This window comes from Patella vulgata, chromosome 3, assembly GCF_932274485.2.
Source record: "Patella vulgata chromosome 3, xgPatVulg1.2, whole genome shotgun sequence".
In the NCBI taxonomy this organism is placed as follows: domain Eukaryota; kingdom Metazoa; phylum Mollusca; class Gastropoda; family Patellidae; genus Patella; species Patella vulgata.
This window is the reverse complement of record NC_065881.2, coordinates 54,331,624-54,358,694: the sequence shown is the minus strand read 5'-3', so window position 1 is coordinate 54,358,694 and position 27,071 is coordinate 54,331,624. Positions and strand designations below refer to the sequence as shown.

The following is a 27,071-nucleotide window of genomic DNA, read 5'->3' as shown; positions in this document are numbered from 1 at the left end:
GCATATTCCATAAGTCATGTCAAACGGGGACGCTATATTCTTATCTGGAGAGCATGCCCAATAAATAGTATCGGCGTAGACTGGAATAACCAGACGCTAGAGATTGAAATTCGATTGAGAATACTGGCGTATTTCGCCGAACCTAACTGATTAGCAATTACAGTAAATACAGAAACGATTGAATCTAAATCAATTTATATGCATTCATATTACATTATTGTATGCGTTGCGACCCATTTGTGTCAATTTCTAGGTCCCAATATTATTAGCGACTTAGCTCCTTTAATGTTGTGTTCTATTTCTATATCAGTCGACGTACCATTCTAAAATATTACTGCTCATCAAAAGTTGAAGTTTAGATTAGTTTGTATTCACACTTCTATCCGTTTATATTTTCCATACAAATGAAATGGGGTTTAACGTCCTCGTAAAAAAGCTGTGACACTGTATCTGGTTTATAGTGGTGGTATACAAGGTGTTATTCCACCCGGTTTTGATATCTCGAAAATGGGGGAGCCGTGGTGACTCGGCGAGTAAGACACTTGCTCGCTAACTATGAGGTCTCTCATTCCCTCCCTGTATTGACCGAGAAGCTCTTGTCAGTGGTGCAGGATGGCAGGACAATGTCTAGTCGTTCGGTTAGGACAAAAAACCGAGGTCTCTTGGTACATATTGCCGTGCACGTAAAAGAACCCTTGACAGTTGGAATTCGAAATAAGAGTAGGCCATAGCGCAAAATTTACCCCACGAATGTACAAATATGTCTACATTATAGTGATGAATTCATTCTATGATCTATGTTCAGCTTGTATCATCAATGTTAATTAACGCGGTTAATTGTCTAGATAATGAACGGTGTGTAGGTAAAGCTATACGCATGGAGTGTTGAAGATTTGTGAGTCTTGTTTTAATAATTTAATTAAGGTGGAATCACCGTTGTACCTATTTACCTGTAGTAACACAACCTTAATGAAAGCCAAACTGATATTTCCTGACGTGTAATCCCTGGAAGTTACCTCTATTAGCATCAAACGTTATCCTTCAGGGATTCTACATAGAAAACAAACTACTCAGCTTGCGTACACTATATGTGAGTAGAATATATAAATTCTACCATATGGTATCATTTCTTACTATCAATATCAAAACCAGCTGCATACCAATTTTTCCGATTTCGCTAGAATTGGCCACAACATAGGCGACCCTAAACATTGAGCACACATAAACTTGGCGTCACATACTAAACGGAACCAAACGTATGTCATAACGTTCGCGTTATGTTTTCCGCTACAATTACATATCTATAACTGTAAAGGCTAAGATTACAAAACTTATACTCAATATGAAATGTCAAAAATGGCGATTCCGTATAGAATACAGATGGAGTGTGTTTTGAACGGTTGGCACACAAATGGTTTCGTCTCTTGCATTGATCACCAATTGGTAACTAACCACCATTTTCCAGCTGACAACGATTAAACCTAGATTTCATATTTCATAACATATACACAATAAGTGGTGCTTCAACTTATGAATGAAATAAAGAAAGTAAGGTTCATCTGTTTCCAGTAATCTTGGCAGCCATAGTGTGTAACACCCACTTAAGTGTTAAGCAGTTGAGATTAGTAGCTTTGGGTTTGGGTGTGATTTCATCCTGCACTGTTTCATGTCGTTTTGTTTAAGTTGTTTGCCTTCTACTTGTCTTTTGAGACGAGTTGTTTATTGATAGCAGACTCTTTAAACAACTATCAAAATATGTTAAGATGGCTTCTATCAGTTTCATTTTCTACCACTTGACTCTAAAAGGAGATTGGGCATGCCTGTGCATTTTACAGGTAGCCTTCTAATCACAGCCAACCAGCAAATATCTGCCGAATCTTTTAAAGCTGTTCAGTTCAACCATAATACGTTTTTGCAAAATTATTGAAGTCTCCACCAGACAAGAAACTAGACTAACCTCTAGCAATTTTTTCAACCCAAAATAAAAGAATTGTACTGATTCCTCCAGTAGAGTAAATCGGTTCGACTAACCTACATGTACATGCATATCAGTAAAGCAATGTCTGCTGTTTGAGGTTGTTATCATTAAGACTTTATATTCCAGTCCTGTATTTACATACAAGTTTCTAAACGATAGCATCTAACTTTAACATATACTGCACCCGTTTATATTAAAATCTGAAATAACATAGCCAAGGGTTTTAACATAATCTATAACATAATAAAACTAAGATCAAATACAAAATAAACAAAACCGATTTTTTGGTCGACGTTAGGATAATTTATAAATATGGGTATTTGTTATCTGAACATATGACCATATATTACAACAACGAACCTGTGCACTAAATATTATTTGACTACATATTTTGAAATTTTATTTGAATAATTAATAAATTGACATTATTTATTATTTGTTTATTCTAAAATTTGACAGTTATAATTAAAATGTCTACTTTGCGATGTTGTGAAAGTTCAAGAGTGGTTCAATTCTGTTGAGAATTCACAAAGATATGAAGAATTGAATATTTGTCAATATTCGGAATATAAATGTGATGTGATCAAAACAATCGAACGCTACCTTAATCTTTTCTAAAAAATCTTTTGATGGGCCTTTTTCTATCTGTCTGAATCCAGGCCACTAATTAAATGTAAATAATCAATATGAGCACATATTATTAGCGTGGATTAAGCCGGGAAAAAGAAATATTATCCGTTTAGTCCTAGATTAGAACTCTGTATTTCCTGGTAGCTGTTATTCAGTGGATTTCAGTATTGAAATAAAGTGATGTATTTTATACCTCGGATATTTGCTTCAATAGCGGCCAACATTTTGTTATCGTACATACCCGTCATGGATATTCCAAAGCTGACAAAGGCATGGATTATTGACTGTAACATTAAGTGAAACGAACCTAACAATCGGGAAGTTTACAAGACATGAGTGTACTGACATAATGTGCATACAATCTCTAATTATTAGCTTTAAATTCAGATGTATATATACAAAATACCAAACTCTGTCTTAATTGGTTCATTTTCAGTGCATTCAGCAATAAAGCAAAACTTACGTTTTCTCTTTGACATGATGTTTATTTTCTTAGAATGTCACACCTAAGCCGGTTGCGATAAATACCTGTCCAGTATTTGCATTTATAAATGTTTACAATTATAAACAAGTAGATATGCGGTGTGATTTTAAGAGTTATCATGGCTGTCCCCGATACTGCTTTTTTAGAGACATATTATCTACTTATCTACAACCCCTTTCTTTACTAGCATAGATTAATATATACAATTCATTGGCTTGATAAATTATGCAACCTAGATGTCCATAATCAATTCCGCTTTTTTTACTGCCTTATCTTAGGAGTACATAAATGGGAACATTTAATTGTATATGACGTGTTTTCGTTGCTCAGTTTTATTTGCTGCACCACTAAATTAAGATACTAGCGACATGTTATTGAATGTGTTTGAATATATATTGCTTTTTGTTGATTTATAGTTTATATATTATACTTTTATAATCAGAGTAATATTTTACTGCTCATAGTCATAGCTTACAAATTTGCTGTTGTATATCTTTAAAATGGGAAGCAATCTCACGATGGTGATCATGGCAGCACCGTAACACTACGGCTTCAAAATTAGTTATTTCATGGTTGGGCTGGCATTTTTAGCTGTTTTCAAGGCGTATCATATTACCGTATGATGAGGGTGTTTTGGGGGTTTTCTTTGGTGGGGGGGTGCAGCCGAGAGGTCTATCGCGTGCGCCTTGTAGATCTAAGGGTTGTACATCACAAGGAGTAGGGTAGCACACCTAACCTCGTTGGGTTTACCTCCGTGTACTTTTGTTATCTGCAATTGTTTGACCATATTATGTCAGTCTCAAAATGACCTCAATTTCAGAGTTATAGTAACCTGTAGTAATCTTAAAATATACAGTCTTAAATGAAACATAAACAAACGTAACATACATCCTACAATTGCATGATGATTTTATACTAGTAGCATACATTTTCGATCTTTAATCATTTTACACTTTGTACAGTCTTAATGGTTTTATATTTAGAAATCACAAACTATGTGTGGCTAAAACTAATTCTAATACCTGACTTCAATCGGGAGTGGGGGGTTGGATGGCTGAATGGTTAGCGTGCGCGCGCTGTATCATAAAGTCTGTCATTGAGTCGACTGGCGTGGTTTCGAATCCCCGGTTGTACGTGACAAGGAGTAGGGTCGCCTGTCCAACCTCGTTTGTTTTCTCCGGGTCCTCCGGTTTCCTCCCACTGCTAAAGATCCCGAAATGACCTAGTTTGTGTAGAGTGGACGTTAAACCTCATTTCTCTCTCTCTCAATCGGGAGTAGACTGTTTTATTAGGAGTATCATTTGGTTAAACCCTGAGTTCTATTAGGAATTTGATGTTTTCTGGGATCGTGTAATGCACTACAATATCTTAGTGTTAGCAGTTGTCTTGTGGGTCAAGATTACACATTTAGTTGTTTTTTTATGGTTGAGAGTCATATCAGAATGCTATGGTAGAAATTTTGTTAGTATGCCAGACTTAATGCCCGTAAATGTATCTTTAATTGGTGCACCAATTCATTTGCAAACAATTGATTGATCATAATAATCAACAAATAGAAACGCAAATGATGCTTGGAATTAAATTGGAATTTGTTTTAAAATTACATAAATTGAAATGGGAATGCGAGGAACGTAGCACCCACATCATCCAAGCAAAACATTTTTGTGGAGTTTAACCGGGTGTGTCTTGTAAAATCTAATTGCCGATCGCAAAGATGGGAATCCCCACGGCTCAATACACCCCCTCCCAGTAAATACTCCACTGGAATATCCCGAGTTGCAACCTGTTATACACTAGCGATGACACTTGCTATCGAGTAACATAACATTGTTAAAGAGATTTACAAGATAATTCTCTTTCAGCAACAATTTGGTTTTGATTACATAACGTTACGTTAAGTATACGTCTTCTATTTTCAGTTCTGCCAATAATGGATTATGTATATACACCAACCAGGACCGTAACAGGCCATTAAACATTCCTAACGCCCATGGTGAGTAAACTAAAACAATATGTATGATATCATTAACCCTTGTTTTCCAACAGCAGTATAACATGATTAATCACTGGAAATGTGCAATAGTCAAAAAACAGCACTGATACTGATGCCATAAAGGAAAACATGTTTAGTAGATGACGTATTAATAACGTGTATATGATATATTATTAACAGCGAATCAATATATCATAATTATGAATTTTATTTTGATAAACTGTCAGAAAGTAGAGTTTTCTTCCGGAAAATGAAATCCCATTATGAACAACTGAACAGTTCTATTTGCGTAATAATTATCATAATAATATTATTGGCTCACAAGAGCACGAAGGCCTCGCTAGAGCTGTGTAGCACAGATGTGATATGGTCATTTTTTTTTAGCATGGTTATAGTCAAATACACACATAACAATATAATCTTATGTAGAGATCTGTTTTAATTGTCTTGAAAATGAATTTATCAACAGAAATTATATTTGTTCAAAGTCATAGAACGAAAATTTTAAACAATACAATTTAAGTTGAGTTTAAAAACTTGGTGTACCTGACAAATCTTAGTCTATATATTTCTAACTTCTATACAGACAAGATCATCAACAACACCGTATTATTGTTTACAGCTTTTTTTAAAGATACATTAGTTAAGAGCTAAATATGCCTACTACAAGTCTTTCTATAGGCTTCAAATGTTATTGAAATTATTAATTGGGTCTTTATTTACATAACAAACCCAAAATCAACTCTGTAGACCCTCGGATGGCTTGAATACAGCTTGGATTTAAACAGTCGTGCATTTAATGATTAAATCATTTACTGTTAATCGCAGTCGTCACTCCAGGAGACTGCCGATGAAAGGACTAAAAATCGAGGGTACCGTGGCATTGAGAATGTTACTTGATAATCGAGAATATGTGGGTGGAGTTATCGTCTGTCAGTGAAACGATCGGCAATTCTCTGAGACGGTGCGGAGACAGATGGTGCCCATTTCTAGTCAAAACTCCAACAGTGATAACTTCGTTTAGAATAAAGTAATTTGACTGAAATTTTCAATATTTTCTTTTTTTATTATCTATTTTTGAACTGTTATATCAAGAATAGCCAAATCTTTATTAAAATCATAACTAATGTGTCTTTAAGTACATCTTATTTATTTCAGCTGTCGTTTTCCAAGTTTGCATACAAAACAGATATAAGTTGAATAAAAAATATAGAAAATGGCAGGCACTTTCTGCAGCAGAAGGTTCGGAGTCCGGTATCAAGGTCATGCTCAATCAGGCCAAGGTCAGTTGACATTGAAACTTCTCCATTTTTCATATAAAGCACCTCGTACATTGAGTATGAAAAACATTTTTAAACAACAATTTGACTTCAGTTAAGGGAAAACGTCTTGTTAATATCTGGGCATCATCAACTATTTTAAATTTCATATGCTAAGAAACGCATTTATCTTCAGATTCTAATTAAAATGTGCAATTTAGCCCAATCATATTAACTTAAAAAAAGTAATCGACAGTAATGGTAATATTAATTTATATTTGACAGGGTGTGAAACTCGTTAATTCTGTCGACTATTCAGGAACAGTGTAAAGAATTATCATATCATATAAAGTCGTTGGCCGTCATTTGCATTTATCGGACGATTTCACGACTTAATTTACGCTAAAATGGACACAAATTGATTTCTTAACATTTATATAACAAATTAAAATATGCCCGGTAAATCATCTACCGGTTTGGATTAAATCGGATTAAAAAAATCCACCCATTAAATAAAATGAAATGAAATGGGCGTTAATGTCCTACTCTGCTAATGAAGACGGGCATACTTCGTATAGTGTGCAGGGTAGTTTTGCCAGGTAGCGGCGCTACAGCCTACTCTTATGTCGAATTCGAACTGTTAAGGGTTTGTTTATGTGCACGCAAATGTGTACACGGGACCCCGGATTTTCGCCCCATCCTAACAACTATACATTGTTCTTTGGCAAGCCCTTTGTGCTGCATGTTGGAGTTAGCAAGGGATTCAAAATCCTTCAAACGACGATCAGTAACATTAACTATTTTTGGTCCCAACATAATTATTTCATGGACGCTTACACAAGCAGAAATTATAAATTTTAATCTTATACAATTCTTGATTAAATTATCCAGTAACCTGTTTATATTATGATAATTGAAAGTGCATTTTGTAAAAGATAATGTCCTCCATTTTAAAATGCCAGACACTAGTTCGCAATTTGTAAAATCAGCTCAGTTTAGATTTCCACGTTTTATTATATACGTCATGTTTGTGTTTATGTTAATATACACGTCATATGTTGTCTTCGCCCCTGCCCGTCCCTCGACCCCCCTATTTGTACACATAGTCTAAAGAACAGATTAGATAAGTTTTGGAGATAGAAAGTCCCTATCGATAAAATGGTTCGTAACGTACATTATCGTGTTCAGCATCATTCTACAGAGTTCAAAATTCTTCACCCATTTTCATCAAATTTTCAGGAATAGTTAGTATCGTAGTACAATAGCCTGTATTTAATTTTAGCATTTTCGCAATTGCAGTACTCAGTAGTTACCGCTTTATAACTGCCTGGCAAGCTATTTTCTGTATACTTCTGTTATATTGTCTTTAAAATTCCTTTGGGACGAATTCAAAGCATACATGCAAATAATGTACGTGCTTTCAAAATGTCATCGCCTTTGTCTTTTATATATGTTTGTAGTTTTTGATTTACCTGGTCATCAAAGTAAATACGAACATTTATTTAGAAAATAGGTTTTAAGGGCTTAACCGTTGCAGTATTTGCGTTTTTATTTGATATGTCTCAGCTTAGTCTTATTTGAAATAATAATAATAATAAAAAAATATGAAAAATGACAGACAGATAGAATTTAACTGTTTTTTACGATTAGTTGAATTAAAGGTACATTTTAATCCTGGAGGGATTCAACATCACTAATCCAGTAAAATAGATAATTCGTTTTGAAAAACTAATCAAAATCCATTATATCACAAAGAAGAACACAACCATCACCTCTTCCCTCCCCTAAATACCCTAGCCTAGCAGACCCCTCCCCACCACAAAGAGATAAACGACAAAGCCAACCGTCTCTATTTTTTTATATTTATTCTTCTATAGCTGGCGGCAGAGGCAGAAAACAAAGACAACATGGCAGAACAGAAACGACAGCATGGAAAACGGGTTCGATATGGAGAAATTGTACAGGTAAATGTATAATATTTGATAAACAGTACCCGCCATATAAATTTGACCCTTTTAAGATGGATTATTATTTAGACCATCGCCATGCTATGAAAATAATTTTTATTCATCATTATTTCAGTTAAAACATTTATTTACTCGAAAGTTTGTTCATATGAGTACCACCCACACCAGCAAAAAAGACAAAAACAACATGAGAGTAAGTATATAATAATGATACTTATCAGACAGAAAACCCATTTACTTATTTATTTCGGGGGGTTGGATGGCTGAATGGTTAGCATGCGTGCGCTGTATCATAAAGTCTGTCATTGAGTCGATTGGCGTGGTTTCGAATCCCCAGTTGTACGTGACAAGGAGTAGGGTCGCCTGTCCAACCTCGTGGGTTTTCTCCGGGTCCTCCGGTTTCCTCCCACTGCTAAAGACCCCTACGCGCAAGCGAATTATTGAAATAAAATTAAAACCATATGTTAGTCCCGAAATGACCTAGTTTGTGTCGAGTGGACGTTAAACCCCATTTCTCTCTCTCTCTCTCTCTCTCTCTCTCTCTCTCTCTCTCTCTTATTTATTTCTTAATTCATTTACTTCTGTCGACCATACTGTGATATAGCTTTCAATTTTACCTTTCAGTTGCGTGTTTTTTATTTGGCTAATGTGCAGTAGAAATTGTCGCAGCCCCCACAATCTTTGCGTCACTGTGATGTCTGTTTTTTAATTGGCTCATGTGAAGTAGAAAATTGGCCTTCAATATTTATTGCCTTAGTATTTTAAAGAAAGTTTAGCCCCAAACACACGGATAAGTACATATTTCGAAGACTAAACCCCAAATACTTTGAGTTCTACTCAAGTCTGAGAAAAGAACGTATGTCATTAACGTGCTGTATAATCTTGGTGTACGAACAAATTTTCAGGTCAGCGTCTTTGAAGAAATATCTATGTTTTTACAGTTTTTTAAATTAAGCACCACTATAACATGTGTTTTGTATTAAAGAACCATAAACTTGATTCATGTACACGTAGTTAATTTGGTTTCTACTTACAAAGGAACCATTAAAACACTTATAAAACAGTGTTTGGGTATGACCTCTCAATATCTGTGCCAGTCTATAAAACCAGTTTCAAATCATCCTAGGTAGAAACATACCCCCGTATTTTGTTATTTCAAAGAAAAGAGATGAAAAATAAAAAAATAAACAAAAACAAATCCTCTACGGATTAAACTTCATGAACGAAACTGGCTCTAATTAGAACACGTTCTGACGACAATTTCACAAATATAGTGTTAGAAACAGTTTTTAGTCGTTATATTCGAATATTAAATATTTGGAAAATAATACCCAAGATGTATAATATGTTTTATAAACAATAATCATATGTACAATTTGATACGCTTATACTAGATTCAATATACATATCATATATACAAGTTACAGTTTGCCATCTGCCCTGTGCGCATGTTTTTTCACAAGATAGATAATTGCGGTAACAAATTGAATGCACCTGCATTTAGATGTGCATTATGGTGCAGGTGGTTTCTGCACATAGCTTTGCGAAAGCAAACATGAATATAATCAGAGATATTTAGAAACAATATATAATTGTGTAAATTGTGTCTGACACCTTTAAGTGGGCGCACTCCCCAATTGCCCTATATTGGATACATCTTTCACTGTTCTTATTGTTAATCTAAAGCTTCTACGTTACCCAAGTGTATGCCAGTTCAACAACTACAAATCTAGAAATTATGTGGTGACATATAAAGATATTCATGAAATTATCAGGCCTCTCTTTCTGGTAAACAAACAAATTTGAAACCAAACCAAAGAAGACAGTTGATTGAAAGTGTACCTACGTATTTTTATCTTGAAATTTGGTCGGGACTGTAAACTGATAAGATACATAAATGCCTTTGTTATTCTGCTTGTATAAGAAGATATCAAATTAATCAATGCTATTGCCAAAACACCCTTAACACTGAATCTCATATATACTATCATACCTTACCTGTCTCTGACATAACACCTATAAGCAACGTGTGTGGTAGAACCTGAAACCTAAGACATAAAGGCAGTAGCGTAGCAATAAATCGACACTGTCTGCACCATTCTATTTCTACCGAAACTTTTATATACACAACTTACACCAGCTTAAAATCATGAGAGACAAGAGAAGAACACACTATAACATATATAGGTATAGATTGTTTATTGTCTCATCTGGTGGGGGTGTTATTATATAACCTTATGTTTTGGTCTGTAGGCAATTGTCTTAGATCGTGTACGAAGACAGATTACGAGCACAATGGTGCAGAAAAGCTAGAAATATCAATCATCTTAAATTAGTGGAATGATGGAAACCATGCAGACCCCGCTTTACGCCATACGTTAGATTAAATTCATTCAACACATAGCTACTTTTGATATCGGAAAAGAAATGTTCTTTTGTTTAAGACCTTTCTAACTGACGAATTATTAAATGTATCTTTTGTAATATTGGTGGGCATGTTGAAATTTTGGATTAATTTGTGATGAAGACTGTATAAAGAGATTACTAATTCACAATTCTTGTAAACTTGAAGCAATAATAACCAAATGTGTTAGTAATGATAAGATTATGACCCCCCCCCCCCCTCCGCTCCCCCTCCGCAGACAACGCACACAATATACACATACATTTCACATAATAAAATAAACAACATACGTCGGTATCAAATTAAGTGAATGATTGCGGCGGGGGGGGGGGGGGCGGCTGTAAGCCTCCAATGCGTTGTAAAGTCCCGGGTCTGTATATCAAATATTTGACCGGCAAAATGTGTCGAATGGTATAGAGTGGTTCTGTTGTTATGTCTGTCGCAACAGGCTTGACGGCGTTTCATTATTTACAAATTTAAGTACACTTTGTTATAAATGACTTTAATATCATTCTTTTTTCCAGGTGTCATTACATGAATTCAATGCAAAGAATGCTCAATTCCGGATATTACCGAGATATAAAGTTAAATCTGAAGGTGAAGTGGTAAGTATTATGTTCAGAAACAACTGTTCTGACTGAGTTGCAGATATTTTTGACATACGTGTAAATGGGTGCCAACAAGTCACTCGAAAATGGCGAAAGTATATGACTTGTTTTGTGCATTTTATACATTGGCGTTTCCCCATTCTTCCACGATCCCCATTTTTGTGTTTCAGGTTCAACTATATGATCAAATAGTGTTTGAAAGTGTTAAATCCCCAGGTCATTATTTTCACTCTAGTGAGCCATATCAGATAGATCGTTTCTCTGTTGGGTAAGTTATTCTTAATACCAATTTAATGACCAGTAAGTAATAAGCACACGGTGCCTCTACATTGTAGACAAGGCGCTGAATTACATTCTTGAGTATGGAATTACTAGTCTATACAAAACAAAACTACTCTCTCCCCCATTGATTTAATATATAATACACTGATTACATTTTTATGAACTTTTGTGAATGAAAGCAGTCTTTTATTTAATATTAAAAGCCTTTCATCACCTGAAAATCAGGTCAACATCTAAACAAAAGATAATTTGGTATTGTTTAAATACTGTTTACATAGTGAGAAACTCCGCGAATATATATCTACAGGCATCTTCGTCATATATCTAAATATTTATACAGTATCTATAAACCTCAATAGCAATCCATAAACTATGGTGTACTTTAGATACCGAGCATCTTTACCAATCATCTGGCCTATTGTATTCGTATGTGTGTTTGTAGTGTTGACCAGTAAGTCATAGGGCACTTGTTCGATTCTTATACAAAGAATCTGTCACTCACCTAATGCGGTAAAGTGCTCTATAACTGGGTCGATTCGTTCCTATTATTTGTAGCCATCAAGGTATGTTAGGTTATCTTAAGCACATCAAATATAAATGAAAGGGTTAATACAATATTGAAAAAAAAAGATCATGTAACCATTATGAATGAAACGAGCGTACATGACGGCAACTAAATCATTCAGATAACCGATCAATATATTAATTTATAGTTATAAGGTTAAAATGTCAACCGCCATTGCTGTACATATAACATCAATTAATAGATATTTCAGGATGGTTAAAGGGGCATAATGCCTTCGGATGCCTTCGCGTACCTTCGGGGTCCTACTTTATTTCAGTCCTACTTCTGTTCACGTATAAGGGCGTCCTCGAAACCATGATAATCTATTGTTTACTCGGCCGCCATCCCCATCGTTATATTAAATTCTAATTGAACTTTGAAGTTTGTTCGCGCTAAAACGGTTCGGTATTTACTGGGAAGATGCATTTTAAGAATATAAGTCCAATAGTTATGCACAGATCTCATCTACGAACTTTGTCTCATAGAAAGGAGATGGTTTATGCAAATATTATTTATTTTATAGTAACACGTTACAATTTGTGCAGTTACTTAGAAACTGGGATTTTTGCAATGATACTACTTTTGATGTATCTTGGACAGGAAAAAGAAAACAACGTTATAAATTTATAATTTAGCTTCCCTCAATGTCTCTATAAATCTTAAGACATATAATGTTTACAAATTGACTGCCATGTGATATTAACGATACGTTCATCTAAATATTTGATTATTTATTAACAGAGCTGAAGTTAACCTTGGAGTTGAACGATCAAGCTTTACCCTCATCGGCAGCTTCCGAGATACCCCGGAACAAGAAAAATTTGTTCGAGTAAGACTCTTCGTTTGTTTATAATTATGCTCTATATCGTTTCATTAAAATCTATTAAGAAGTATTGTAATCTAAGCTGATATTTTCATGTATAATAACCGAATAAATTATTATTTGTTGTTTTTAGGGTGGCTCATTTATACGATTATTTCATAAAGAACTGGAGGCATATCTTGTTGGTGAAGGATTGTTTGATGAAGTTGTGACAGAGGATGGTAAGTGATCAATTTTAATATCATTTATATATATTATTTAGGGAGAGGGGTTTTACATAAGCCTGTTTCCCATTCTCACTCAGATATCCTGTGTTGTTGATTCGGTATACTGTACGATGTGTGTTGGTTATAAGTTTAATACATAATTACTTTCTTTGATTAAGATGTTTTTCCTTTTTTTTTCTAGTTCATTTCCGTCTTAGAGCGATTGACCAACACCGGCCTAAGTCTCTTTCTCCGTCCACGTCTGGTCTGACATATTGGCAGATTGAGGCCGAACACAGTATTCTTGACGGTTAGTTAATATCATTCATTGTTATACATACTTAATTATAAAATATTGTTATTTATACTTAATATTACCAAAATGGAATATAATTTATTGATATACATACTTAATAATATGTACCATGGACCAGCAACCGAGTATGATGTCATCACAGTCATTTTAGAAATTTTTTTATTGTGACGACATATAAAAAATTAAAGCCCGTCGATCGATACACACTAGTTGTCCAAGGAACACGCTTGTCAAGTTTCAAGTCGATTGTCCTTGAATTGGCTCCCCGAAGAGCTTCGCCCCAATAAGAAAAACAACAACAAATATCTCGTTTCATGAATACATTTACGTTCTTTATGATTTAATTTTAGGTGACGTGTTGCGCTGGGAGCAACAAATACGTTTACGTCATGGACTTACTCGCCAGTATTTGTGTATTGATTCCAAGATGGAGGTATCGTTGTTACCTGATTCTACAGATCCAAGAACAGTGTTCAGATTACATTCTGTTCTAAAGGTACGAGTAATGATTAAGGTGTAGTTATCTCCCTTATTATTTTTTTCCGATCAGGATTTATTCGATACTTCATACACCTTTGTATCATAATTACAGTGTTTTCATATAATAATACTTTTTCAGGAAAGAGATGAGATTCAGTATGAGAGCTATGCTAGAATTGAACACATGCTGACTGGCTGTTGGTTACACGCTCTTAAAGGTAATGTTACTTTTATTTTATAGTATTCATTAGTGTGTGCTGATTGATATGAGCCAGTTTTTAAATAAAGATTAACACACAGACAAAATAAAAAAAACACAGGGTACACAACAAGGACACCTCATATGACAATATCTCTTTCTAGTATACGTGCATATACCTTGTATGATACGGGAAACTGTATATTCTGTGCACAGTTTTATTATTATTGGATTATTTCAGACGAAGATTATAAGAAACATCAGTATGAAGATGGCGATAATGAAAAATCAATGCAAGGACTCCGCTGGGACGGGGCTGAGGTCAGAAAAGTGAGTTAGACTTTTTTATTTTTGACGTACATTTTAATAAAACGGTACTGCACCGAATACTAAAAAGTTTGAATTTTTTTTTAGTTTGCTTCAATGTTTGTACCATTTATTGTACATTTTAAAACTGTTGCAGGTATCTGCCTCCAGTGAAAGTATCTATGATGATGCTTATACAATTCAACGTGTGGAACCCAGAGATATTGATAATTTTAACTATGTGGCTGGGATGGTGCCCTTTCTCTTTAATCTAATACAAGATGTAAGTATATCTATTGGTGAGCTAAGGCAGAGAAAAATGAAAATGCAAACTGGACCTTAGTAGGGAATAAAATACAGAAAATCAAACGATTTAGTAGGCAGCGTTTGGATATATAGTTACCACATACCCAAACAAAGTACAGAATTTGCAATTTTGTCTCATTGATTGCATACTTTATTATACAAATTGTTTTCGTCTGATATTTGATTCGAACAAGCCACCGTTTCTGCTCTTGAGCTACAGTTTGTTTAGTATTTTATTATTATTACAGAGGAAATCTGCATCCCAACTGAATGCTCGAAAAACGCACAGTATCATAACGGTAAGCAATATTAGATATTACTAAATACTCATGTGGATATTTGCTATATTTAAAAACAAATTGTTCTTGCAAAAACGTCATTATCTGGAATAAAGACTTAAAAAATAAAGTTTTGTACAAGTTTTACTTTATTTACAAAACAAGTTCTTTATTGAAAGTGCTAATCATATTTCAGTCATTAAAAGAGGTCAAAGATTTTATGTTGCCTGAAGGTTTGCCTGATAAAGATCGACAGAAATTGATGAGAAATTTAAGGGTAAGAAATTTGCTGAAATAGTTACTACCCATGACGACTGTGAATAGGCATACATAAAAAACAGTTACTACTAATCACAGATAAGAACGGATAAGAACGAAGAAGAGCTTTTTTGTAAAAAGAGACGACAAAAGATATGTTATAGATATGAATATTCTACACATTATATCCATGCTTTCATAAAAGATTGACAAATTTATGGATAAATGAAATTTTGACAAAGCGACCTAAACTTAACTGATCCAAGATGCCCGATACAGGCCATAATGCAAGCAGTTTATATTTTGACTTCAGATTGAGGGATGCATACTACTTAGAGGTATTTTTGGTAATTCCATAACCAGCCTAACAATATTTATTCAGATACATACAAGCCATAGCATATATAATTCCATCTCTTGGAATAATTTACTATTCTCAAGTAATTATGATAGATCCAAAAAAACAACATTTTATTGTCGCTTAGAACAAAGTACATTAATGTATATAACCGAAACGGTAATGATATTGTTTTTCAGGTGATAGATTTGCTGGTCAAATTATTACAATGTCCCTTGACATCCGGAGAAGAAGAATCACATCTTATTAGAGTTTTTAAAGAGGCTTATGATGTTTTACACGCCTATATGATTGGCAAAAGTAGGAAAAATGCGCTGTATTTCGCCAAATATATAGATTTCTTTCAAACACAATTTACTCAAAAGGTGGGTATTTTATTTCTCCATATATATATTTGAAGGAAATTGCCAGAACGGGTAGTGTTGTTGTAAATCTTTGTTTATCAGATAAAAGCTAAGATTTACCTTACACTAAAAGTTCAGTGCTGCTCATTCCTTAGCATACATGTATTTTTTTTCTACGCCCTTGTCCGACCGTTCACATTTTGTTTGTATACACTTTACGGGTCACAATTTTTATCCGATTTTGACGAAACTTGAAGTATAGGTTTATATCCAAAAGATCTCGTTTTGAGCTTGTGGGACCCTTTAGAGGTTACAATTTGTATCTGATTTTAATAAAACTGAGGAAGTATATTGGTATCCCACAGATCTCGGTTCCTTTCGATATTGACGCATGTCGGACAGTTCCATCCCGTATTATGGCCTCTAATTGTACGAAAAAATGCTTTTTTAGCCTGTTCCCTGCCGATCTCTTGCAAAATGTAGACGTATGTTGCATGGCAGCCGCTTGTTTGTAGATATGATAATATTTAACATTGATATTTTACATTTACATTAAGTCAACAAAATTATTCGAATATTACACAGTATTCATTAAGTACCGTTTAGTACGTGTAATGAGACTATAAATAGTTCTGGTAAGGTTTTGTATTTGAAACTGATTAGTATTGAAGTCCCTTACCTTTTCTGATAAGAATGCTGCTGACAAATAACTTATTCAGATTAAACCTCAAGCACACTACTACCGTTGTCTCTTTTCTGACTCTTAGGGCGTACTCGATTGAACGTTCCGGAATTGAATTCTCCCAATCCCAAAAATAGTGACAATCGAGTGAAAAGGTGGATTTCGGGCTACAACAAATGCGTCGACTGAATAAGTAAATATCTCAACCAACCATGCAGCCGAAACCTTTTAATTACGTCACGATTCTACTCACACCACCTCCGTTATCGGGACTGACAGAACTGTGACAGAACTGAATTCCGCGTTACTCGATTGCAATTCTGTCAATTCGGGACGTTCTGGACTGTGAATCGAGCATCCCCTTTGACAGGCATTACTATTTGTTTGATTGTATTTTTAGGGTGGTATTGGCCTGAATGTTGCTCAGATGATAGTAGAATTAATACGTGATAAGAGAAAGATAGTAGATAGAATAACGAAATCACATATTGATATATTTATACAGTTACTCCGACAAAATCAGGTAAGCCTCAGATATTGTTCAAATACCATAAATTTAAAACCATATATATATTTGTAATGAATTTACTCATATTTTATCAGTGCTGTGTACAAAAATAGAGGAGCACAATGGATCTTATACAGGTGTCAAACGAAAAAAAAAAACAATGAACATATCTGCAGATAATAAAAAAAAGCTGTCTAATATATGATAATTCGTATTCTTGAATAGTGTTGTCAACATGCCAGGCGCAACACATCCAATGCTGCTATTAAAAATAGAAAATGAAACAGAACTTGGCCAATAATATTGGTTAATCGTGTTGACCATCATAAAATATTTAAAAGTCAGACCATAGTTTATTTGGTTAATGTCCCAGCCTAAGTAATGTAGATGTTAATTAATAATTTAGTCATGATTAAATGAGCATAATCTAGCATATTGAGTTCTAATGTGTAAGCTGGCGGCTTAATGTCTTCATAGCCAATTCAAAGTTTTAAACTGTGATATAAAAATGTAATCGTGAATGGTTGCTATATTTATATTTATTTGATTTTTTTTTTATAGAATTTCCGGTTTCTGGATTTGCTACAAGTTTTGTGTGTATGCGATGGGGTTGCTATCCCGAATAACCAGACATATATTGTACAGCAGTGGTTGCGGTCATATAAGGTATAGCAAGTTATTAAAATTATTGGAATACTAGTACATAATAACCTTCATTTAATAGGTAGGTGGTCGAGACAGAAGTTAGTTTCCGGATATTGAATACTAGTAATATGCTGTGGATGTTAAGGTATAAGATGTAGATTTAATGTCTTGATGTGGTAGGATGTATTGTTGATGTTTAATGCTAGAGGAGTGAAGAAATAATGTTTATTTGATGTTGCAGAATAAAGTATATTTGATATTTTGATGTGTATAATTTATATTGATGTCCCAGAATAGTATTGATGTTTTTATGTTCAGGGAAGAGTACTTTCAATATTTGTGTTACAGGATAGCGTATATTTGATGGATAGGGGGCAGAATATCAACAAACGCCCTAATATAGTATATACATCTACAGACGGTGGTACGTCGTGGACAGCTCTTCATTTATTTGTAGATGTAAGTAAAATGTTTGTAGTAATGGACTAATTGATATTTACATAAGCCTTACATTTACAGATTTTCCGAAATTGTCAAAACTATCTTTGAGCTTTGAAAATTTCTGCCCTGTGCCGTGATTAAACAAGGGATCGGTATCCCCATAGTGATCTATATACGACTACATTGGATTTCAACTTTTAAATGTAAACATAAAAGACCAATATATTTTTAATGAAATAATTGTCGATCTTGTAACTAAGGCGGACAAATTTTGAGATGCAAAATGTGACCTAATTCATATGTAATATGAATTAATTTCTTTAGCCACTTTGTCCTGAATATGATGAAGATAAATACCATTTCTTATTACATCAACTTGAATTACTGAAAGCCTTTTGTTATGTAAGTATATTTTTTCTTGTTAAAAAAATTATTCATTTCTGGGTACCCACGATCTGGAAAGTAGATTTGAAATTGATCAGAAATAATGTCTCTTGTAGGCGCCTTATACTTCACCGAATCTTAACAAGTTTGTATTAAATTTTCAAAACATATCTTGAGGAACTTCTTATATTTTTATAACAATGTCTTTGTAAATTGTTTACTAAAGGGTAGAAATGATTTTGCCATACATGTGATAACAAGAGAATTTGGATATGTAACGTGGGAAGATGCTTTCTTGTGTATCCAAGCAGATTTACTACCAGATGCTATTAGAGCCAGATTTACAGAACTAATTATAGGTAGGTTATTTGATTTGTCATACTTATATATGAAATTATATTAAACAATTGCAAGAAGGGCAATCAAGGGGATGGAGGCGTCGCCTAACATTAACTAAAAATGAATTTGGGACATATATCCAGACTTTTAAGAGTATCTGATTCTGGTTTTTTTTTAGGGTTATTTGTGGATGTTGGTAATAATTATTCAGTGCTGGACAATCCTAATATATGCTTTGTCTATGATTATGTTGGCTCCAAAGACTCGGATAGAGAACAAAGTCAATATGTAAGTATGCAAAAATATAAGCACAACGCCAGTTAAAAATACATTTATACATATATTGAATAGATATCAGGATAATAGACATCCTTGCTATACACCTTTTCTTCTGCGATCTTCTTCATTCATACACTTTTCTTTCTAATCAGTAACACTTTCAGTGTTGGCTTGTTGAATAATACTGTCTAATAGGTTAAATTCTCTTTCACTGAATTTCTTTTCTATTTTATATTCAAATCACTAAAATATCGATTACCGTCTAAGCTAACATTCATCTAAGATTTGCATGAGCACCTCTTCTTTATTGACAATATTCCTGAAGTTGAACTCTATGAAATTGACATTTTTAAAATCAAATACTACACAGGCAACTTATGAATGGGACTGTGGCAAACCCCATATAAAAAAACAAAATAAATTCTTCCTGGTGTTTCGAACTGAAATACGATTGAGGATACGTGATTGTTGCATGGCACTGCATGTTTTCGATCTTTTCATTTTAACCTAACATTTAATTCTTCTACCTTTAATCGAACGAATATATTGAAATGCACGGAACTTGTAATTTAGCATGACCAAAAAAAAAAGTTATTTGTATGTCTGCATTTACTATATAATCTTTATACATTTCGCATGTTCTGTGTTTTTTAAAGAGCTGTGTAAAACAGTTTTTACTAACTTTTAACTTTTGTATATTTTGATATTTGTCTTATATTATGGTTGTATGAATTAGCGAATAAGTATTTTAAAGAATACGGTGTAGAATTTTTGTTTTATTTGAAGTTGAATTTTTTTTTGTATTCATTTATTTGGAAATATTATTAATCAAAATGTAGAAAGGATTTTATTTGAGTGTGGGTCAATTTAAATGAAAGTCGCTTTTAAAAATATAATCGGTATCGAATGGGGTGGCGGATTTTAATTTTTAAAAGGTTTTGTTCTGCAGTGTGCTCAACTAATTCTTTACTTCTGTCTTTAAATTTCTCAAATTTTTCAAGTATCTTTAATTTGTTTAGCCAATTTTGCCAATTTCAAAGTCATTACCAATTATTGCCAAAAAGTTCAGTTCCGGGTATCTTCACAAAACACTTTTGCGCTTGCAATGCTGTTATCTACAGCAGTCCAAGTTTTATTCAAAGTTATAACAATTAACTCATATACGTTTCGGCTAAAACTCATCACATGAAATAATGGGATGACACTGCTTTTCAAGCTATTGAAAAGCTGCCGTCAAGTATAAAATACATTAGCCCCAATGAGCACAACAATAATTGATTACAATACCATGGCCTGCTTGAATATAAGTTTAATATTAGCGGGACCCATTATCTTGAGAGTCGTATTCTTTAAATTGACCCACTGTAAATTTTGTTACTATGTAATAATGTGATTAAACCCAGCTTTTAGCTGCACGCTAACGTCACCTTGTTTTGCTTTCACGTCTCCAAAATCCAGGAAAAACCCGGGACTGCAACTGTAGATGGAGAGGTATGATTATATTTCTGTATTTTTCTAACCTCAGACATACGAAACACGATGACAATAATTCTGTTAATCACGTTTGCATTGATCTATTGATGACCTTAGCACAGGTGTATTATTAATTTCATTTAAATTAATATAAAAAAAAACAATTAAAAAACAACGCAAACACAATAACATAGTAAAATATTCATGTTAAAAAATACAAGAACCAAGGTGGATTCGTGCTCTATAACAATATTTAACAACTAACGTCTAATAATACAAGAATGCAAAATACAATTGGTCCTACCGTAAACAACAAAATCATCAATCATATTCTCTTTTTCTCCAATTGACCTCTCATTAAATACTAGTTAGGACCGGTCGTACTTTTTCTTGAGTTCTGTGTTGCATGACTTTCATTTTGTGTTATGGTGATTTTGAAAACGGCGAATTTGAAAGCCTTGAAAGGAGGAAAAAGTTATTTTTGTGCATTTGACAAATATTGATGTTGGGAAATTTATGCATACAGTTATTTGAATTGTTTATATTTCCGTATTAAATCGATTTGATTTTGTTTAAAACAGGTAGTAAAAGACTTGGTAACTATTTTCCCGGTGTTAAGAGATTGGATGGCCGATTTTCTCAGTTCAAACTGTACAATGACAGCGACCTTAATAGGACACAATTTACTCATAGAACAGGTGGGTTCGACGTTCTGAACTCTGCTTTTTTTAAATATTTAGATTTAAACGATCCCCAATGGTATACTCACCAGATATTTTATGGAATTGACTCCATTTTGATTGTAATCTTCGATCTTTTGATTACCAAAGCGGATTTCTATTGATCTTATTGGTTGTTTGTTATTATATGTAAGCGTAGTGTTTATTCAGATTTGTTCAATTGGAGTTGCTCAACCCCCTATGGATAGGGCGATCTCGCCTTAAAGGGGGAACTATAGCTATTGTCACACAGTAAAGCTTGGACTTTTCCTTTAACGAATCACTAACTTTGATTTTAAAGGTTCTTCGATTGCTGCACCATCTGGTTAAATTTGGTTATTATATGGATCTTGATGACGTCCGATTGCTGTTACCACCATTACTCAGCCTACTGGATGGCCGTCATGATGTTCCGTTCCCGAAAGACAAAGGAAAGGGTATGCATCCTATTAAATTTTACTCATATTAACCTTCCTTTTTATAAGTCACATGACAACTTGAAATTATCTAAAATGAAATGAAATGGGGTTTAGTGCCCTCATGCTCAGCCCCAACTTGGCAAATAGAGACGGGCATTTAGCCTGGCACTCTTTATCGAATTCCAAAAGCCAAGGATTCTTTTACGTGCACATCAATGTGTACACAAGACCTCACCCCCCCCCACATTTGCACGACTATACGCTGTTTTCTTGCAAGCCCCCCCCACCCCGTCTGGCACCACTTACATGGGAGAACCCTAAAATGATCTAAGGGACATGCCTGGCTACACAGAAGTACGTGTCCACTTATGCATTAGAGCAATATAATATTTATTGTTTCGAGTTATTTTCTTTGCTGCGTGTCAGATATTTATCTTTTCTGCGTGTCGATATTATTAATACTTTGTATAAATTGATTTGCTTTCATTTAGGGTATTCGAAAGAAGGAAACAAAGCAGTACAGCATTATAAAACAACAGGTAGATTTGAAAAAAGTTTAGAAACAGAAGCCATTGTTAATGCGAAATTTCAGTAAGTATTTGATCAATAAAACTGCGAGAATGGTGGGATTCCTTAGAGACAATATCACTGGGTGATTTGGAGTATGTAATATCCAATTGGTATTCTGCCAGTAGGACTTCATCTAAAACGAAATTGCGTGTAAAACTATACGATAAACGGGATATTTGATATCTAAACTGAAATCTGCATTCAAATCATGTCATGGCATCAAGGAATCGCAGATCTATTTCACTTTCACAGAGATTTCTGATTTATATGTTATTATAATGGTGTATGTTGCCCGGGACAGAGTATGTTTATTAATTTTGAAACATTTAATACAACTTTATCATTGGAACTCGAGATATTTTGGTATGTACCCCTGAAAGTCCGCCTACTATATAACGGTGTTTTAATGGAGTTTTATAACCCTTCGGGATTAGAGACAAAATAAAATGTAATGGTGCTTAATGTCCCACTTTTCTTCTCCGATTGGGCTAAAGAAGACGGACATCCGCAATACAGTGTGCTATGAGGGAAATATTGCCCGGAAACGGCACTTTGGACTACGCTTTCATCGAATTCCAACTGCCAAGGGATCTTTTACATACACGCCAATGTGTACATCGGACCTCCGAACGACTGCATTTTCCTGTACCACTAACAAGGGGGGGGGGGACACGCTTGAAAATCCCGATGAACTTTCTCGGCCAAAAAGTCTTACTCACTGAGCCACCGCGGCTCCCATACTTATGGATCAGTGGTACTACATGTTTGTTATTTTTAATTACCCCAAATCCAAGTTAATTTTTCCGAATATGCATATATTTAGTTAAAATGTTGATCAATATTTTGTCATTTTTCTTTTTAGAGCAATGGAGGTTCTGGACTTACTGCTGACGTTTCAAAGAAATTTAAGACTAAAAGTAAGTAAACTAACATATTTTTTTAGATATATCTTGTTTTGAGATATAAAGTTCTAACGTGTTGGGGTCAGTTATGTAAATAGGGTTTATCATGTTTCCATACACTGCTAAAGAGGCCTGTACGGAACGAATCTTCTGAAATGACATAATATTTATGTTCAGCACTTGTTAACCCCCCTTTTTTTTCTCTTCTTTTGCTCCGAAGGTGTTTGTAGCGAGATTTAAAGTAACAGAACAGATAGCTATAAAGAAGAAATCACAGACTGTATTAGAACCACTTCTATATGAAACATTTGATCCAAGTGAACAGACCAAGTAAGTTCATTTGTCAGACCATAAGTTAACTTAATGTTATGCGTATAGTATTTTTATACGGACGCATTTCAGTGTCTATCTTTTTAACTGCACTGCGTGGCAATTTTTCACTGTTGTGTTAAGATTTCCAGAAAACACTTGGTTTTGTTACAATAAAACCAAGCATAATAGATCTTAACCAGTGGTCAAAACAAAATCCACTCGAGTAATGTTTTCCTTAGATGATCCAATATCAAAACCATTTTAATATATTTCAGAAAATCTCTTAAGAAGCAGAAGGTTGTATTGAGAGAACTAAGGGAAATGTTTCATGGGTCTGCTATATTTATTATAGAATCGACTACAGCCATCTTAATGGTGAGGAGATAATTAAGCAATCCTAATATAATAAAATCTGAGAACCATTATTTTATTATTTTATAAATCCCCAATTTACGTATTTTGTATATTTAGTGTTCAGTGATTGTTTTGTAATCTGTGTATTGAGGACTTAGATTCTATAATTGATAAAAAGAAACTAAAATATGTTGAGAAAGAAGCTATTTCATTGGCTAAGTGCTAAAATTTGTTCATGACTTTTCTTAGGTGGCAGGATTGGAGAATGAAGGTGGCATAGGTGCACAGTTACGTTACCCCGACAGAATCTCAGCATATTCATATAATAAATTTCTATAACTTTTCAGGACCTGTCAAATTATAAATATGATAAAATGGTAGTAAAGTCATTGGATATTTTGAATAAAATGTATTCGTCTGAGAATGACATGTTCCGATTAGCTCAACAAGCACTGGTAAGAGATTTTGAATAATAATAAGAAGAATAATATATGGATCTGGATTTATTCGGTACCTCCGTAAAGCGAAAGAGATGTGTTTAAACCATTTTATATTTTATAACCAGGTTCTACAAACACACGATTCTGCTAGAGTACATCGGGAGGTACAGAGAAGTTTACCTACATTAAGACGATTAGCTAGACAAAAACTAAATGACCAACAAGTTCAACTTATGAGTGAAGTGTTAGATGAACTGGCCGAGTAAGTTTATACTTTTATACATTCTATTTGTTTGTCGTGTGATTCACTACTTGTAACGTCAACGGGGTAATGGTAAACATTGTTCATTGGATATTGAACTTGGATTGTTGTTTGGATTTCGGGTGCTTAGAATTGTAGTTGTACTGAATAATTATCTATCTTCCAGATTTTGTCATCTACCTAAAACCCCAGAAGAGCCCCATCATATGAACCAAAACATTATGATTAGTCATGGTAAGTTTACCAGGTTTATATCACAATACTGCATAACTACAACAGGTGTTAGCTATGTCAACTTGTTTTTGTACACGGTACCGGTCACTACTATTTGGAGCAGTAATATGGATCTGAAGTCCAGAATTTGAAGGCTACTGGGTAGCAGATAACCTCTGGACAACACTGCACCAGCAAACAGTTACTTTCCGCGCAATGTAATGGGACTTACCGGACTGAAGTGCAGTTTCAAACTTCTAATACAAGAAGAATTACAAAATAAAGTTGGCCAACAATCATCGATATCTGTCTTTTTGGTAATATCGTATTTATCTATTTTTCTAGGTTTACTCACCATCGTATTGGATATTTTGTCTCAGGAAATAGACGCACGATTAATTGTAAGTTTTAAAAGATACTTTAATATAAATAGTCAAGTCGGCTTTATTAATAATATATTTTGTATTACTTAACTGATGGGGTTGGGTGGTTGAATGGTTTCAGGAGTACGTGTCAAACCGTAAGGTCTGTTATTGAGTCAAGCGGCGTAGTTTCGAATCCCCGCTTATACTTTACAAGGAGTGGGTTCGCCTGTCCAACCTCATGGGTTTTCTCCCGGCTCCCCAGCACACCCCCACCCACTGCTAAAGACACCTACGTGCAATCGAATTATTGAAACAAAATTGAACTATATGCTTGTCCCAAACTGAACTAATTTATGCCGAGTGTTCGTTAAAGCGCATTTCCCTGTCTGTGTCACTCATGTGTTCCAAAATTTCAGACAACAAATACACGATTCGACGACGTTAGAGATGTTGAACATACACCTTTAAAAATATTATATTAACAGGAACAGTATAAGGGAATGGAAACTGTGTTTAAGAAAACTCTCTACCTTTTAAAACTACTTATTAGAGAAAATCACAAAGTTCAGGAGAAGATATTTGAAAACTTGGACCAATTGTTAGATGTTCAAATAGTACGATCAGATCTAGCATTAGCCTTGCAAGAGGTGGGTATATTTCATTTTGAATTCATATTGTTCATTTATCACACCCGGTTTAGTATTTTATAGTGACACTGCTTAGCTTAGGTGGACCCCTTAAGCCTGTTAAGACCACTCATAACTTTTGTTCATCCTTTCCCTATTGGTCATAGATATAACCAAGTGTATTCACTTATTTCCATTTTATGTTTTGATAATTAGGTATTTATTGGGAATCAAGGAACATGTTTAAAGGTACACTCCCGTCAAATGCAGAGGATAGTGTATCTGGCAGCAGAGTGTCAACATAATGCTCCTGAATTCTTGGACTTGTTAAAAGCCCTGGTAAAAGTCGAAGGTCTTGATCTTACAATCAAAAGAAATCAAGCGCTTGTGATGAAATATATTATGCAGACTTTTAAGAAGGCAGCATATGTACTTGATCAGTCAAGAGAATCAAAGTAAGTAATTTCATTTGCGACATTTTTGAAATAACTTATTTGTAAGATATGCGTAAGTTAATTTGCTGTACAATTGATTTGGATATATTCCAATAAATAAAAAAATGATTTGTCAATGTATTAAAAGCCGGCCGTTTACATACTCATAATACTGTATACGATTTTAATGTAAAGACAGATGTTACTTTTATTAAGCACGTTCGAGTATAAAAACACATTCAGGAAGAATTGACTGTTTGTATTAAACTATATCCATCTAATACACATACAGATGTCCGTGTGAATCAGTAGAAACCAATGTAAACTTTAAAAAGTCATAACTAAAGATATGACTGATATGACTAATGTTTGGACCAAAATGTTTTACTAATAAAAATATACCGTAAACACTATATGAACTTCAAAAAATAAAATGGCATTAGGTATTTAGAACAAGCACTCTGTGTGCCAGACATAATAGTTTAATTGTGTACTCTATTTATTTTCAGAGAAAAAATATTGACGAATAAAACTGAAAAGGGTGATTTGACATATTTCATTAGTTTGGTAGATTTATTGGCTACATGTGCTGAGGTACTTGAAATAATCTTTTTATTTTTTAAAACAAGATTCCACAACTCTGTAAATGAAATGAAATTG

At 34.1% G+C, this 27,071-nt stretch overlaps 1 protein-coding gene across 1 annotated transcript in view; it reads left to right on the top strand.

Annotated features, from left to right (window-relative positions):
• Positions 1-25,973, top strand: part of LOC126814851 (inositol 1,4,5-trisphosphate receptor type 1) — a 71,037-nt gene extending 45,064 nt beyond the window's left edge. The window contains exons 3-35 of the mRNA XM_050540256.1: positions 5,012-5,085; positions 6,244-6,368; positions 8,222-8,308; positions 8,427-8,504; positions 11,240-11,320; positions 11,494-11,591; positions 12,912-12,999; positions 13,127-13,214; positions 13,402-13,509; positions 13,866-14,011; positions 14,135-14,213; positions 14,436-14,524; positions 14,658-14,783; positions 15,055-15,105; positions 15,281-15,361; positions 15,880-16,065; positions 17,127-17,249; positions 17,796-17,900; positions 18,228-18,338; positions 18,645-18,722; positions 18,931-19,063; positions 19,222-19,331; positions 20,781-20,813; positions 21,377-21,493; positions 21,816-21,951; positions 22,425-22,524; positions 23,366-23,420; positions 23,626-23,735; positions 23,993-24,092; positions 24,419-24,526; positions 24,637-24,773; positions 24,940-25,007; positions 25,837-25,973. Of these exons, the coding sequence (XP_050396213.1) occupies positions 5,012-5,085; positions 6,244-6,368; positions 8,222-8,308; positions 8,427-8,504; positions 11,240-11,320; positions 11,494-11,591; positions 12,912-12,999; positions 13,127-13,214; positions 13,402-13,509; positions 13,866-14,011; positions 14,135-14,213; positions 14,436-14,524; positions 14,658-14,783; positions 15,055-15,105; positions 15,281-15,361; positions 15,880-16,065; positions 17,127-17,249; positions 17,796-17,900; positions 18,228-18,338; positions 18,645-18,722; positions 18,931-19,063; positions 19,222-19,331; positions 20,781-20,813; positions 21,377-21,493; positions 21,816-21,951; positions 22,425-22,524; positions 23,366-23,420; positions 23,626-23,735; positions 23,993-24,092; positions 24,419-24,526; positions 24,637-24,773; positions 24,940-25,007; positions 25,837-25,847 (3,220 nt within the window). The 3' untranslated portion in view covers positions 25,848-25,973. The remainder of the gene's footprint in view (positions 1-5,011; positions 5,086-6,243; positions 6,369-8,221; positions 8,309-8,426; positions 8,505-11,239; positions 11,321-11,493; positions 11,592-12,911; positions 13,000-13,126; positions 13,215-13,401; positions 13,510-13,865; positions 14,012-14,134; positions 14,214-14,435; positions 14,525-14,657; positions 14,784-15,054; positions 15,106-15,280; positions 15,362-15,879; positions 16,066-17,126; positions 17,250-17,795; positions 17,901-18,227; positions 18,339-18,644; positions 18,723-18,930; positions 19,064-19,221; positions 19,332-20,780; positions 20,814-21,376; positions 21,494-21,815; positions 21,952-22,424; positions 22,525-23,365; positions 23,421-23,625; positions 23,736-23,992; positions 24,093-24,418; positions 24,527-24,636; positions 24,774-24,939; positions 25,008-25,836) is intronic.
• The last annotated feature ends 1,098 nt before the right edge of the window (positions 25,974-27,071 follow it).